At 43.8% G+C, this 12,277-nt stretch overlaps 1 protein-coding gene across 2 annotated transcripts in view; it reads left to right on the top strand.

Moving 5' to 3' along the window:
* The window catches only part of ZBTB1 (zinc finger and BTB domain containing 1), a 55,580-nt gene extending 43,570 nt beyond the window's left edge, over window positions 1-12,010 (top strand). The window contains exons 4-9 of one of the 2 annotated variants that reach the window (XM_052696015.1): window positions 714-812; window positions 4,159-4,299; window positions 8,784-8,823; window positions 10,058-10,239; window positions 10,323-10,511; window positions 11,321-12,010. In XM_052696015.1, coding sequence (XP_052551975.1) covers window positions 714-812; window positions 4,159-4,299; window positions 8,784-8,823; window positions 10,058-10,239; window positions 10,323-10,511; window positions 11,321-11,498 — 829 coding nt within the window. In that variant the 3' untranslated portion in view covers window positions 11,499-12,010. Of the gene's footprint in view, window positions 1-713; window positions 813-4,158; window positions 4,300-7,714; window positions 7,779-8,783; window positions 8,824-10,057; window positions 10,240-10,322; window positions 10,512-11,320 lie in introns of those variants that run through there. The other variant, XM_052696018.1, reaches the window with a different exon arrangement.
* Window positions 12,011-12,277: the final 267 nt, after the last annotated feature.

Genomic DNA, 12,277 nt, shown 5'->3' with positions numbered 1-12,277 from the left:
TGATGTGCAGAAAAATAATGCTACCATTTGCTTGAAAGCATTCTACTCCATTAGCTAAAGGAAGCCAAGGCCTTGGGCCTAAAAATCCAAACACCGTTATTCATCTTAGCCTAAGTTAAATTCAGTGTTTGGCAAAGCATCCGTCACACTGCCTGCACCAGGAGGGCCTCACACAACAGGGCATCCAGGCTGCCTGCTTGTGCTGCTGCTGTTCCAGCCAGAATGCAGAGCTCATTGGTTGCTGCTGTATTTATCAGCATTACTTCCCTGTATGCTAAAAGCAAGGAGGCAGTTGGCAGAGTACTGTCTTAAGGGTGTACCCCTGAGATCACCAGGGCTAGGTAGTGCCTGCACTGTCTTTGTTTGAAGAATGTACCTGTATATTTTGAGTCTCAGCCATACTGTCCTTTGGGAAGGGGAGGGGAATCTTAGTTACCCCCGTTTTCTTTGAATGAGAATGCTGCTCTTTCAGCATGCTTAGTGCACAAAACATACTTGGAGGATGTGAATGTGGTAATATCTAATTCAGTCCGTGGCTCAATGTGCTTCTTGGCCTCCGAAGTCTTACTGTGGGATGGAGTGCTCGTTCTGAATGGCTCTCAACCTCATGGGGGTTGCTCAATATAGTGCAGGCCCTTGAGCAGAGACTTTGCTGTTTTTTGTAATAATCTGGTGCTGCAGACTTACCAGTGACATTTCTACCTTTTATTTAGGAATAAGAAACTGGATGAGTTCCTTATGGCCCTGCTTTTCTACATGTCTTTTTACCTGGAAAAAATTGCCTTGGAAAAGAAAACCCAATCCTTGATTTTGTGAGTATAAGACGTCAGGGGTGTAAGTACCCAGAATTGGCCCTAATAAATCCAAACTTGTAGGAAAGTTTTTACAGTGGGCTCTGTGGGATTCTGCATGTGAGCAAGGACTATTGCTTGAGCACAAACTGCATGTTGGCCTGGTTGCTATATGGAAATATAAGGAGAAAAACCTCTCAGTTACACCTCTTACGCCTTTGGCTTCTGTGCTTTCCCAGGACATCTGAACTAGTCATTACTATGACCCAAAACTTTGTGTGCCCTGGATCGAATCACCATCCCCCAAATCACATTTCCCAGTAACAGCATTAGCATCCAGTCCTTTCTGCTTGCAGAAGCACCCACAAAGCACAGCTGAGTTTGCTGGGTGTTAATTTGTGCCGTGGGTCACATTGAATTCATTTCTAACTATGCAAAGCAGGTTCAGATGCCTCTTCAGTGCTACAAACGTGTTACAACATGAGAAATATCTGCTAGGCAAGCAGTTCCCAAGTAAGGGTGTGTGACCACATTTGCTACCTTGCAAAGTTGGAAGTGGGGATGCCAGAGGAACAGTTGAGGAGCTGCTGTGTTATAGGGTTATGTGCCTTGGGTGGGAGTGTTACAGAGCTACAAACCATAATTATAATAAACTTTAATGATTTGCTGGACTCTTTGATAATCTTGGAGAATTGATTGATTAATTCATTAAAACACTCAAAATTGTTTACTTCACAAGTAATGAAGGCTTACATAAAGAGGGGCTGATTTATCTGAAGAAGAGACTGTTGGAGGATTGCTGGTCTTGAGTAATTTGTTCCATTTCCATAGATTGCCGGGTGTTTCTCTCATTGTGCAAAGAATAATTCATACATAAAGAAAATCATCAACATAATTTCATGCACAAAAGTCTTAGGTCCATGAGGATGAAGAAGACCCTGCATTGGTCATGACATCTCAGCATGGCTCATGTCATCAGCTGGTATGGAAAATACAGAAGCAGACTCAAACAAAGAGGAGTTTGGACCTATTGGAACATGGGTTTCTGTTTTTTGGGTCGGGGGGACTGTGACTAGTAGCTACCAGCTATAAGCACTGGATAATCTCTGCCAGAAGACACTTGTTGCTGTGTTGTGGCGTGCAGTGCTCCCAGAGTGACTGCTGTCTTTCTGTGGGAAGCATGTAGGAGCTCTGAGCTTCCCAAAGGGATATTTGCAATACTGCTTTGTTGAGATTCATTTCCTCCCCTGAAGGGAAGTGGCTTCCTTGCCAGGATTGCTTGCATGTAGTGTAACATCAGAGAAGGTCAAAGAAGAGACATTTACCATGCAAAAGTCAGGATATTGATCTATCAAAGCATAAATACAAAGAAGGAAAATAAAATTACAAAAGGCATATTTAGATCTTACTTAATGTTGAAGTTTATCCTTAATTGTTCTTGCACCTAAGCTGACATGGAGTAGCAGGCATGAAGAACTTTCTGACACTGCAGCTTCGCTGTGTCCAAGACTTCCTATTTCCTCCCTTATCTACCTGGTCTAATTCTGAACTTAGTATATGTTGTATTTCAAATCAAAAGTAAGAAGCACTGCCTTCTTCCTTCTGTGTAGTAAAGTTCTGGAGTAGTCTTCTAGTAGGAAGTAGTGGGGACAAGGGAGAAAACTACTTTTTTTTCTGAAGATGGATCTCTGTGAGCTCATGAAAGGGGTTTTATAACCATATAATAGAATCATAATAACAGAAAATTACACTTCTGATAAGAATCCTTTGGTATGTGATATGCTTATGTATTTGAGAGGACGTGAAGGAAAACTGCACAGCCATTTGCTTTCCTGTACCCATCCCACATAAATCCCATGCTCAGGGCTGTTCCAAGTTGTCTGTTCATGAAGAAAAACCCCTCCCCTTCCTTCTTGATGTAATTTAATTTCAGAGGCTTTTTGCTTTCCTGTGTAGTACTGGCTATATGCCACAGGCAGAGACAGACTGGAGGCAGGACATGCTGGTACCCCTCCATGTGTCTGGTTTGTGACACCTATAATTTGCTCAGAGTTAAACTGACAGACAGGTTACTTGAAGACTGGGCTTGATGACCTGCCTACTCCTTTAGCAGCCTGATGTTCCCACACAGCAGACACATCCAGTGTCTGTGTAGTTCTTGAGCTGCTCTTACAGACCTTGTGTGTGCTAACCTCCCGAAGCAGAAGACCATCCTTGTCTAAGACTGTCCTTAAGAAGGCATTGCTTTCGCACACTGTATTTTCTTAGGTCAGAAGGAGTTCCTGTAGGAGTAAGCCAGTATGAATCTGGATGTCTGAAACTTCTTGTGACCTTATCTTCTCTTGATGCTACACCGATTCTCCGTAAATCTAAGCTTGAGGTTTGCCTGGCTTATTTTAGGTTCAGGAAGATCTTGTAACCAACTTCAAAAGCAACCAACCAGTTTTCCAAAGCAGCAGGCGTGAAGCATTGCCCTGCTGGAGACAGCCTGAGAGTATTCACCTCTGAAATATGCAACTAAGAACAAAAGCTAAACAGTGGTGAATGAAACATGAATGGAACACAGACTATTATATCTGTCCTGCATTTTTTCCCCCCTTACTTTCTTTCATGTCTTTTAAGGAGAATCTGCTGAATTTTATCAGCAATTATCCTTGAGAAGCCTGGAGTAATTGTCCTAATTATTAAAGGTGGGTTGTGTGGGAAGCTTTACAGCTGGAGGCCATCAGGGACAGATAAAACAGCTTTCCCCAGAGTGGAGGGAGGCTGGCAACTTTTAGGCCTGCAGCGCTCCCAGTACTGGGAGACAGCTGGGTGGATTACAGGGGAAATAGAAAGCTCTTTGGCTTGGCATTTCCTTAGCGTTTGATCTGAAGTGGTTTAAAATACAGGCTTGTGGGGTCAGCCGTTCCTATTTAGAGGCCATCCCAAAAGTGCTTTGTGTGCCTTTCTGAAGAGGAGTAAGTGGTGTCTCTGAATGAGCCAACCCCTCTGCTCCAGGCTGCTCAATTGCAGAGTCTGTGCCTGGAGACATCCCTGTGCACCTCTAGGGCTTTCATGAAAAGGGTTCATAAGCTATGCGAGATCAAAGACAGCAACCTAAAAAGCTGCAGGCGTGGGGCCTGCAAGTTCTGTAGGGCAAAAGAGGCTGTCTGAGTCCAAGCAGCAGGCCTGGCAGTCCCTGCAGTGCTGCGGAGCTGTGCTGGGAGCTCCTGAGCTTGGCCTTGATGCAACATGAAGGTGTTGTCGTGTGGTGTGTTGGCTTGTGTTCCCAAAAGACAGGATTACTTCTCAGGAGCTGTCATTCTTTCTAGCATCCCTTCCCTAATTTTATTTTTTTTTTCTTTTTTGTTTTTCTTTTAAACAGGTCTGTGATTTTTCTGGAAAATAAAGCAATGGATGATGTGTTGGTGAAGTTAGCAGTGGCCAAGATTTACCTTGCCAAAGTTTACAGTAACTTTGTTCTTGAGAGAAGCATAGCAGAGAAGAGTCACACATCTCGTGGAAAGTAAGCCAAGAAATGATTTTCCTTGACAAGTCAAGGGCTGCAGCAGCCCAAGGCCTCTTTTGAGTGATACCAGTGAAGGCTCAAGGCCGTGCTTCTTGTCAGTCTAAGGGTTATGAGAGGACGATGAGGTCTGGTGAGGTATTGGAACAGGCTGCCTGGGAAGGAAGGGAGTTGCTGCTCCTCAAAGTTTTCAAGAAAAGGATAAATGTTGCACTGAGTGACTTGGCCTAGACACAGGCATGGGCTGATGGTTGGACTGGATGATCTCAGTAGTCTTTCCAACCTTTATGATTCTATGAGATACAGATGTGCACTGATCTCCCTGCGGTTCTAGCTAGTAACTAGCTCCAGAAGTGTTTCTGATGAGCTGTTGCCAACTGATTTGACACAACAAGTTGTAGCAGCGTTCTGGATACCAGATGGTGAAATTCTAGCCCTGGTATGCGGAAGCCTTGCTAGATATACAGAGCAGGAAACTTTGTTGGGTTCAGTGTGAAAGTCAGCAGGGCAAAAAGCAAGGCCAACCACACATCTCACCCCTGCCATTTTGACTACACCTTGAAAGAAAATACTTGTGTGCTTGCTGGTTGCCATTGATACCTGCGTAAGTTTCTGTTTATACCAAGTCAGAGAGCCTAAGACTGTTAGTGAGTGCAGGAGAACATGCTCCTGAAGAGCAGCAAGTGAAGGGACTAGAGACAAGAAAAGGTTGTGCTTGGGAACTATGGGTGTTAGAAGAGTAGGGAAGCAGGGAAGATAGATTAGACTGGTAGAGACCAGTAACTCTCTAGGTGCCTTAAACCCAGCAAAGGTCTGAGAGGGACAGGAAGCCTTAGTGGGAATTAAAAAATATGAGGATAGGAGATGGATGCACATAATGTTTCCTTTCCTTGGCAGTAGCCACCATGCACCCCAGTCCCTTGAGATCTTCTCAGAGCAGTTTCAGGCACGTTTTTCCAATATCAGTTGCTGTGAAACTGCTGCCAGTCCTCCATAGGAGTCACAATCCTTCTCCTGCCTTTCTGCAGCATGGCTTCTGGCAGCCTTACTGTTGTCTGCAATTGGAGGAACCTGGATTTCCTCCTAGTCAAGAGGGGAAGGTACAGGGTGGAGGTAAAGGGGAACTGGAGACTGCTGTTCCAGTAGGGCTTTCATTTTAGTGTGCTCCCATGTCACAAATCAGTGGATCCTGAAATTGAACAGCACATTCTTTCTGTATCCTGGCACATTGGTATTTCACAGGGTATTCCTGGCAGCGGTGTTGTGTACCAAATGCTGCTTCTAGATTTCTGCTGAGTAGAGCATCCCATTAACCTTCCTGTTGGCTGGACAGGGAACATCACGACAGCATTCACTGTTTCTATTGGGTGGCCCTAATGCCTGCACTTATGAGACCCAGTATGAGTGCAAAAAAGCAGCTTGAATCCAAGGACTGGATGCAGCTGGATAGAACAGCCTGTGCTGCATACCCAGCTGGTTAGCTCTGCTGCCTGTTTACTCATTGTATTGTCTGGTGGACAGCAATATGCAGGATTGAGAAAAGAGGTCTAGTGGCAAACACACACACACACACACACACACACACAAAAGAGAGAGAACCAAACCCAATGGCATGGGAATGAGAGCAGAGAGCAGAGAGCTGAAATAGGAAGCTGTCTTCTTTAGTATTTCCATCACAGTCGGGGTTAGAAACTGGCAGTGGCTTGGGACGCTGATGTCTGGGCTGCAAAAACACAGAGAGCCAGAAAAGGGCTGTGTCTTAACGCATTTGCAATGTAAGGTGTTGCATGAAGAGAGACCAGAGTTACTCATAGCAGGGTGGTGGTAGCTGACTCCAGCGGACTTCAGAGTTAGGCTAATGCTGAGCATGTCACAACACACAGCACTTCTCATACCAGGCAGCAATTACATAAATATAAACCCTTCCAAGCTGACTCAGTTTAGCCTTAAATGTTATCTGGAGCCTCCCAGATCATCATTACATGAACTGCCAAAAACAAGAGCTAAGGGACAGAACTGATTAAGACTCAATTGTAAAAGCAGATTAGGAATTTTCTCAGTGCACATACTTTGGGATAGAAAGTGTCCTTTGTCAAAATGGAAACTGTGGCAAGGGTTACTTTTGATAATTTTTTTTTTTTTTTTTAACTTGAAAAATGTTTGATTTAAAAGCTGAGAAACTATTGGTAATTTATAACTCCTAGTTTCATGATATTTTGTTATAACCCATCTATGGTGTTGAAGCTTTTGCTTCTTCTGGTAATTCACCATAGCAACATATTACAGAAATGTTATGCTATGTTGGGAAACTATTTTCCCTTCCAGATATGCCAAATGTCCGTGTATTCATATGCAATTATTGATCTTCCATGTGAAGTCTTTCTCTGAATATTAAAAAAGAAGATTAGATGGAGGACATCCTCATTGTAACCATCTATATGAATTGTAAACTGCAGCATTAGAACCTTAGTTTGATATCCTCCCAGACTGGAATTTGAGGGAGTCCCTCCAGACCTGTTATTTGTGTGTTAGCATTAGTTCTTTTGTGCCTCCAACGCTGAGGAAGGAATAGGTGTGTCTGGCTTTCTCCTTTTAAGTTGATGGGGGTTGCGCAACCTTTTTGTGGTGCCAGCTTCCTTATGGGCATTTGTCATAATGGGAAAAATACAAAGCGTTCCCAAAGCAGCAGGCATCAATGGCACAAACAGAGTCAGCCCTTACAAACCCTGAAGCTGACTTGATCCGTGAACTTAGAGTCACAGCTGTAGTTGAGGGAGCTGCTAAAGCACACGAAGCGTTACCCCATGTGCACAGAGCAGTAGTTCCTGTAGGTATCTGAAGCCATTAGCTTCTTACATCCAAACCCCATGCTTACCTCAGCCGTGCTAATGTTGTCTTCCATGCATGAGCTCCTTCTGTCACCCTGGTAGCTCCAAGAAAGCACTGTTCCTGTATTTCTAGAAGTCATGATGTTCTTTGCTCACTCCTTCATGTGTTTCTTGCAAATCCTGTCCTGAATCTCAATGCAAGTTTGATGTTTTCCTAACCCTTTCTGTATTTCCCTAGGTAATTAGCAACTGTGCCCTAGACATGGGAGATACCTTCTAGTTCAATGCTTATCTTAGGAAGCTTTATTTCAAGCAGGTCTCTTAGCCTAATACCTTGTCTGAGGGAATAAAGCATTGGGGGAAAGAAGGGTGGAGACCCCCTATTTGATTTTAATTATTGGTGTTAGTTTCTGTTGCTGGCCTCTGTATAGGTTCCTCTGCTAAACTGGGAAGTGATTCTAAGACACCGCATGAGCCATCTAATGCTGAAAGGCAAAGCAGAATTTTACATTAAGGTTTAAGAAGCTGGGGTTGCATGATGTTCCTCTGCTCGGGTATTCTGAAGACAAAATATTGTACTTTTCCAGAATTCATAAGGAATCAAAAGCACTGAAGTTATCTGGGAGATCTGCTTGAACCAATGGCCATGCCATGCTTGAAGATTCAGGTTTCTTTTCCCTTGCGCAACAAGGGGGTTTGGGTTGTCACCTGAAGCATCAGGAGAGGTATGACTGGGGAGAGCTAGGCAGGGAGATGCATGGTCCTCCTGATCAATATACCTGTCAGTGAAAGTTAGGAAATTGTAAATAGAGATGCGGGACTGAAAGGTGTTACCTTCATGGTCTGCAGTGTTTCTGGGGTGATGGCAGCTGGGTGTGCTGTAGGGGTGTGGAACAGTTGATGCCATCAGGAAGATAAGGGACATTTCAGGAGTTGGTGAGTTGGCACAGAGGTAGGATTTCACTTGTATCTGGCGGAGCGGAGCCAGATCTGTGGAGATCTGAAAGCTGGCAAACTTGCTTTCCCTTACACAGGGATGAGCTGTGCTAGCTTCAGGAGAATGGAGTGGCTTTTGGGATGTGTGCATCACCCTCCGATTTGATGGCTGTTTCTCTCTTAGGCTTCTACTGGGCAAACTGCACTTTAACAAAGTGCACTTTGTCATTTTTGTACATGTTTTACATTTCCTCTTGGAAATGCATCAGGGTTTTCCCTTCTGTTTTTCGAAGTATATTGTCTCAACGTTGGCCTGGCTTTGTTCTCTTGGTAGCTCTGCTACCAGCGATGTCAGGAAGAGTTTTCTGTTTGCTTCAATGGGAACTGGGTTAGATCAGTCCTGGCCATTTTTGAGAGGCCCAAGCAGAGGGTTCAGTTTACATAGCATAGTGGGGAGCCTCGCCTGCTGTTCACATCCAGCTTTGTTTGTTGGATTTAATTAAATGAGCCATACAGTATTTTGCATTTTCCACTTCTGACGCAATGCAGAAGTCCTGTTGTTCCCTTAGACAGTAGGTCTCTGCACGCTCGTAATGAGGATTCACCAGCAGCAACTTACTGCTGTGGTGAAATGCCAGCTTGGCAGTAGCCTCGTGAATCGTGTTCAGTGCTGTGTTAGGAGGACTGCTATTAATTTTGTGCTCTTTTTCACTGCTTTAGGAGAAAAACGTCTTTGCAGAAAGATCGGAACTTCTTTGAGGTAAGAAAGATAGAGAGAAAAATGGAGATTTTGACTGAGTGTCAGCCCAGACCATGTCTCTCCCTCGCACGTTCAAATGGTGCAGACAGCCTGCTGCATTCCTTTTGGTCTTCCCAGTGGTTTGCTTGCACAGCAGAGTACCTTCAGTAAAATTTAACTTCTTGGGCTTAGATTGCAGTGCCTGTAAAATACCACCCCTGTGCCCTGCAGTGCAGGTTTTCAGTCCTGCTGTGACTCTCAGAGCCAAGACAGTTCCTATCACAGACTGAGATCCCCCTGGGAGGCCTGGTCTGTTGGTTTCTTGCCAATGACCTCATGATTTTTTTCTTTCACAGCCTTCTTTCATTTCCATTGTAATTGGCAACATTTTTAGATGGCAGTAAGCTCTTCTGGCCTGCTACATCCAGCCCAATGAGGAATTTGAGCCTCTCTGCTTAGCAGGGCTTTGATAAATTAATATAAAACACTAGGGCCAAAATCATATTTTATACTTCTCAAAATGTACAGACTTTCCTTCAAACAGGAGGACTGTGGATTGAATTTCAAGGGTACACTGTAGTTCCAGTGATACCATCTTTTCAGGAACCTCAGTAGAGGTTTGATTTTCTGGGTGTTGAGTGCCAGGAATCACAAGTGTTAACATGGTGTGATAACCTAGACAGTCCTATTTAATCAGCAAGCAGATACATGAAGGTAAGATGCAATGAGTTCGTATTTGTTAGTAATATTTTCTGTGATCAAAATGCTGTCATTTGGGGTGGGAATCATCTTGTCTAATTCCAGTTGCCCAAACAATAGCTGTCCCATCATCCTAAGCCCTCAGGCTACTCTGACAGTCATGCAGACAAGGAGAAGCTCGGCCAGGGATGAACTGTTGCCTCTTGGGACAAATGAGTGTGATAAGAACCTCTGCAGAATGACTCATCACACCAGTCTCTTTCCATTGATTGTAGAAGGAAACTGGGTGGTGATCCTCGGTTCATTTCATAGTTCCTAGCAGTGAAGCTAAACTCAATTGACCAGATTCCGCAAGGTGAGATCCTTCTGAGCTGTGTTTCTAGCCTCATCTCTCTCTGCACCTTTGAAGAAAATGGTACTTTCAGATCTTCACTGGTGAGGTTTGATGTCAGACTTGTTGCTGGCTTTTAGTGGAGTCATGCCAACCTGCTCTGTAGGACACAGTGGGGTTCTGAACCTTTTCCCAGTGAAAATGGGATCCGTGTTTTCAATTTAGGGCTTCTACAACTTGTGCAGCTACGTGACTTGGCTTGTGTTCAGGCGGAAGCACTTCCAAGTGATTCGGGAAGAAATCGGCAGGCTCCTTTGCTCTGACATGTTCAATCTCGCCTTAAGAGACAGGAACCATGTTTCTTTGCAGACTGCTGATGCAAATGCAGTGAGATTACCACGTCAGAGGTACACATTTGACATACTGATGAGCCCTTAGGTAACCTGTCCAGTCCGAATACACTAAGATAACATCTCTGTTTTCTTTCAAGACAAGTCAGTGCCAAGCATCCATCCATAAACAGCATGGTTTACCAGCACTCACCTGTGCTCAGCACACTGCTGCCCTTACCAAAGGAGAGCGCTCAGTACCGCTCCCAGAGCCACTACTGTCAGGGCAGAGACCCACAGCCCTGCTCGTGTGACATCCTACCAGACTTCTCACAATTGCTCACTACCAAGTAAGCGATATTTCTTGGCATAAATGGATTTGGCAGTGCTATTAGAGAGTCTGCCAGACAGCTAAGTCTTCCTCGTTGAGAGAGGGACCATTGGACAACTCTGTGATTCTATGACTGGGAATTTGCCTATGGGAACAGGCAACTACTGTCCATCCTACTGCTTTGTTAACTGGGAAGTACTGCTGGGAAAGCCAATAGAAATAGAACCTTTTCCAATGATTAGGATAAGAACAAAAAAGTTGCAAGCCTGATTGTGCCATATAGGAGGAATGCTACTTTTCCCTCCATCCATTTGTTGCCTTCGTTTTCTGGATCTTTCAGACTTTTGGCAACCTAGAAAATGCACCATACACACAAAATCTTCAGACCTATCTAAAACATAAGACTAGTGAATCCAATATTTCCCAAAAAATGAAGTTTGCTACAGATGCACGTGTAATTGTTTTGTGAGCACTTTCAAAACTGGGTGCCTGCTGAGTTTTTATAACTTCTGCACAGTAATTGATGTGCAATAGGGCCAACCTTCTGAGGCAGTGCTCAGTTTCGCTTGGACATACACATTTTGTACTGTGTGCATGCACACTCCAGGCAGAAACGTGACATAATGTGTGAGGTGCTGTGTGTGTATGTGGTTCTTTGTCCCTGGAGCAGAGAAGATAATCTCTGCAGACTGTGTTATTCACAGGCCAGCTAAAGGAGGCAACTTTCTTTGCTGTTTTTTATTGGGAAACACTGCAAGTTGTTCTCCCTTTCTCCTGTTTTCCTCTGCTTTGTCATGTCAAACTTATTAACACCATGTTTTCTAACAGGGTGGGCATCATTGGAGCTCACTGTAGTGAGTTAAATTCCTTTTTGCTCCAGTCTGATGGGACAATAGAAGAGGAAGAACAAGAACAAGAACAAGACCAAGAACAAAGAGAAGAACAAGAAAAACTGAGGACTCATTCCTTTGTCCTGACAAAAGATCTGAGTTTATCAGCTCTGTGAAGCCCTCAGAAAGGCTTAGTAGAGAGAGTGCTGTATTCTCAAGAGCAAACGGCAGAAGGTGATCGTAACCAGAACAACTAGCTGAAGTTGAGTGGCATGGTTTCACGTTGCTAAGTAAATAATTTTGAAATTGCAGCTTAAAAAGCCAAAATCGTTTATCAGAGGTGGGGTATTTTAATACACAAGCATCTGCATGGGAGACTGAAGACCTGGACTGTAATTCCTGGTCTGTCACTATTCCTCTTTCATCTGAACACCGCCTTCTCTCCGTTTCTGAGAAATTATTTTACTAACTTATTTTGGGAAGGGCTTTGACACCTGCAGATGAATATGATCATTGATTTTAATGACAGACTTCTTTTTTTAAAGGATTAGCAAAGTAACCAGGAGGCATGACTTACTATGGCCTAAAGTTCCTTAAACTGTCCTTTTAAAGGAACTTACTCTTGAATCTTTGATATATTGTTTACTCCTTTTTAAATTTCCATCACCTCTCATTTAGTTCTAATATTTTGTAGCCTAATTTGGTAGCCTAATTTATGACTCACTGTGAAAAGAGTTAGCAAAGAGGAATCTTCATGTGAAGTTTACTCAGAATTAACTTTCCAAGTTTTACATTTGCGTTCACATTGGGCAGACAGGTTAGTGCTCTTATGATCATAAAATTGGTGGCAAGACCTTCAAATTTGCTTTGGTTGCAGGTTTCCTGGGAGTCTGGTTGGGCAACAGCACGTGCAACTCTCTCTCCCAGTGGCACAAACTACTCCTGGACGGTGCAT

Source organism: Tympanuchus pallidicinctus, unplaced genomic scaffold, assembly GCF_026119805.1.
Source record: "Tympanuchus pallidicinctus isolate F22 unplaced genomic scaffold, pur_lepc_1.0 scaffold3, whole genome shotgun sequence".
Classification (NCBI taxonomy): domain Eukaryota; kingdom Metazoa; phylum Chordata; class Aves; order Galliformes; family Phasianidae; genus Tympanuchus; species Tympanuchus pallidicinctus.
This window is presented reverse-complemented; position numbering and strand designations above follow the sequence as displayed.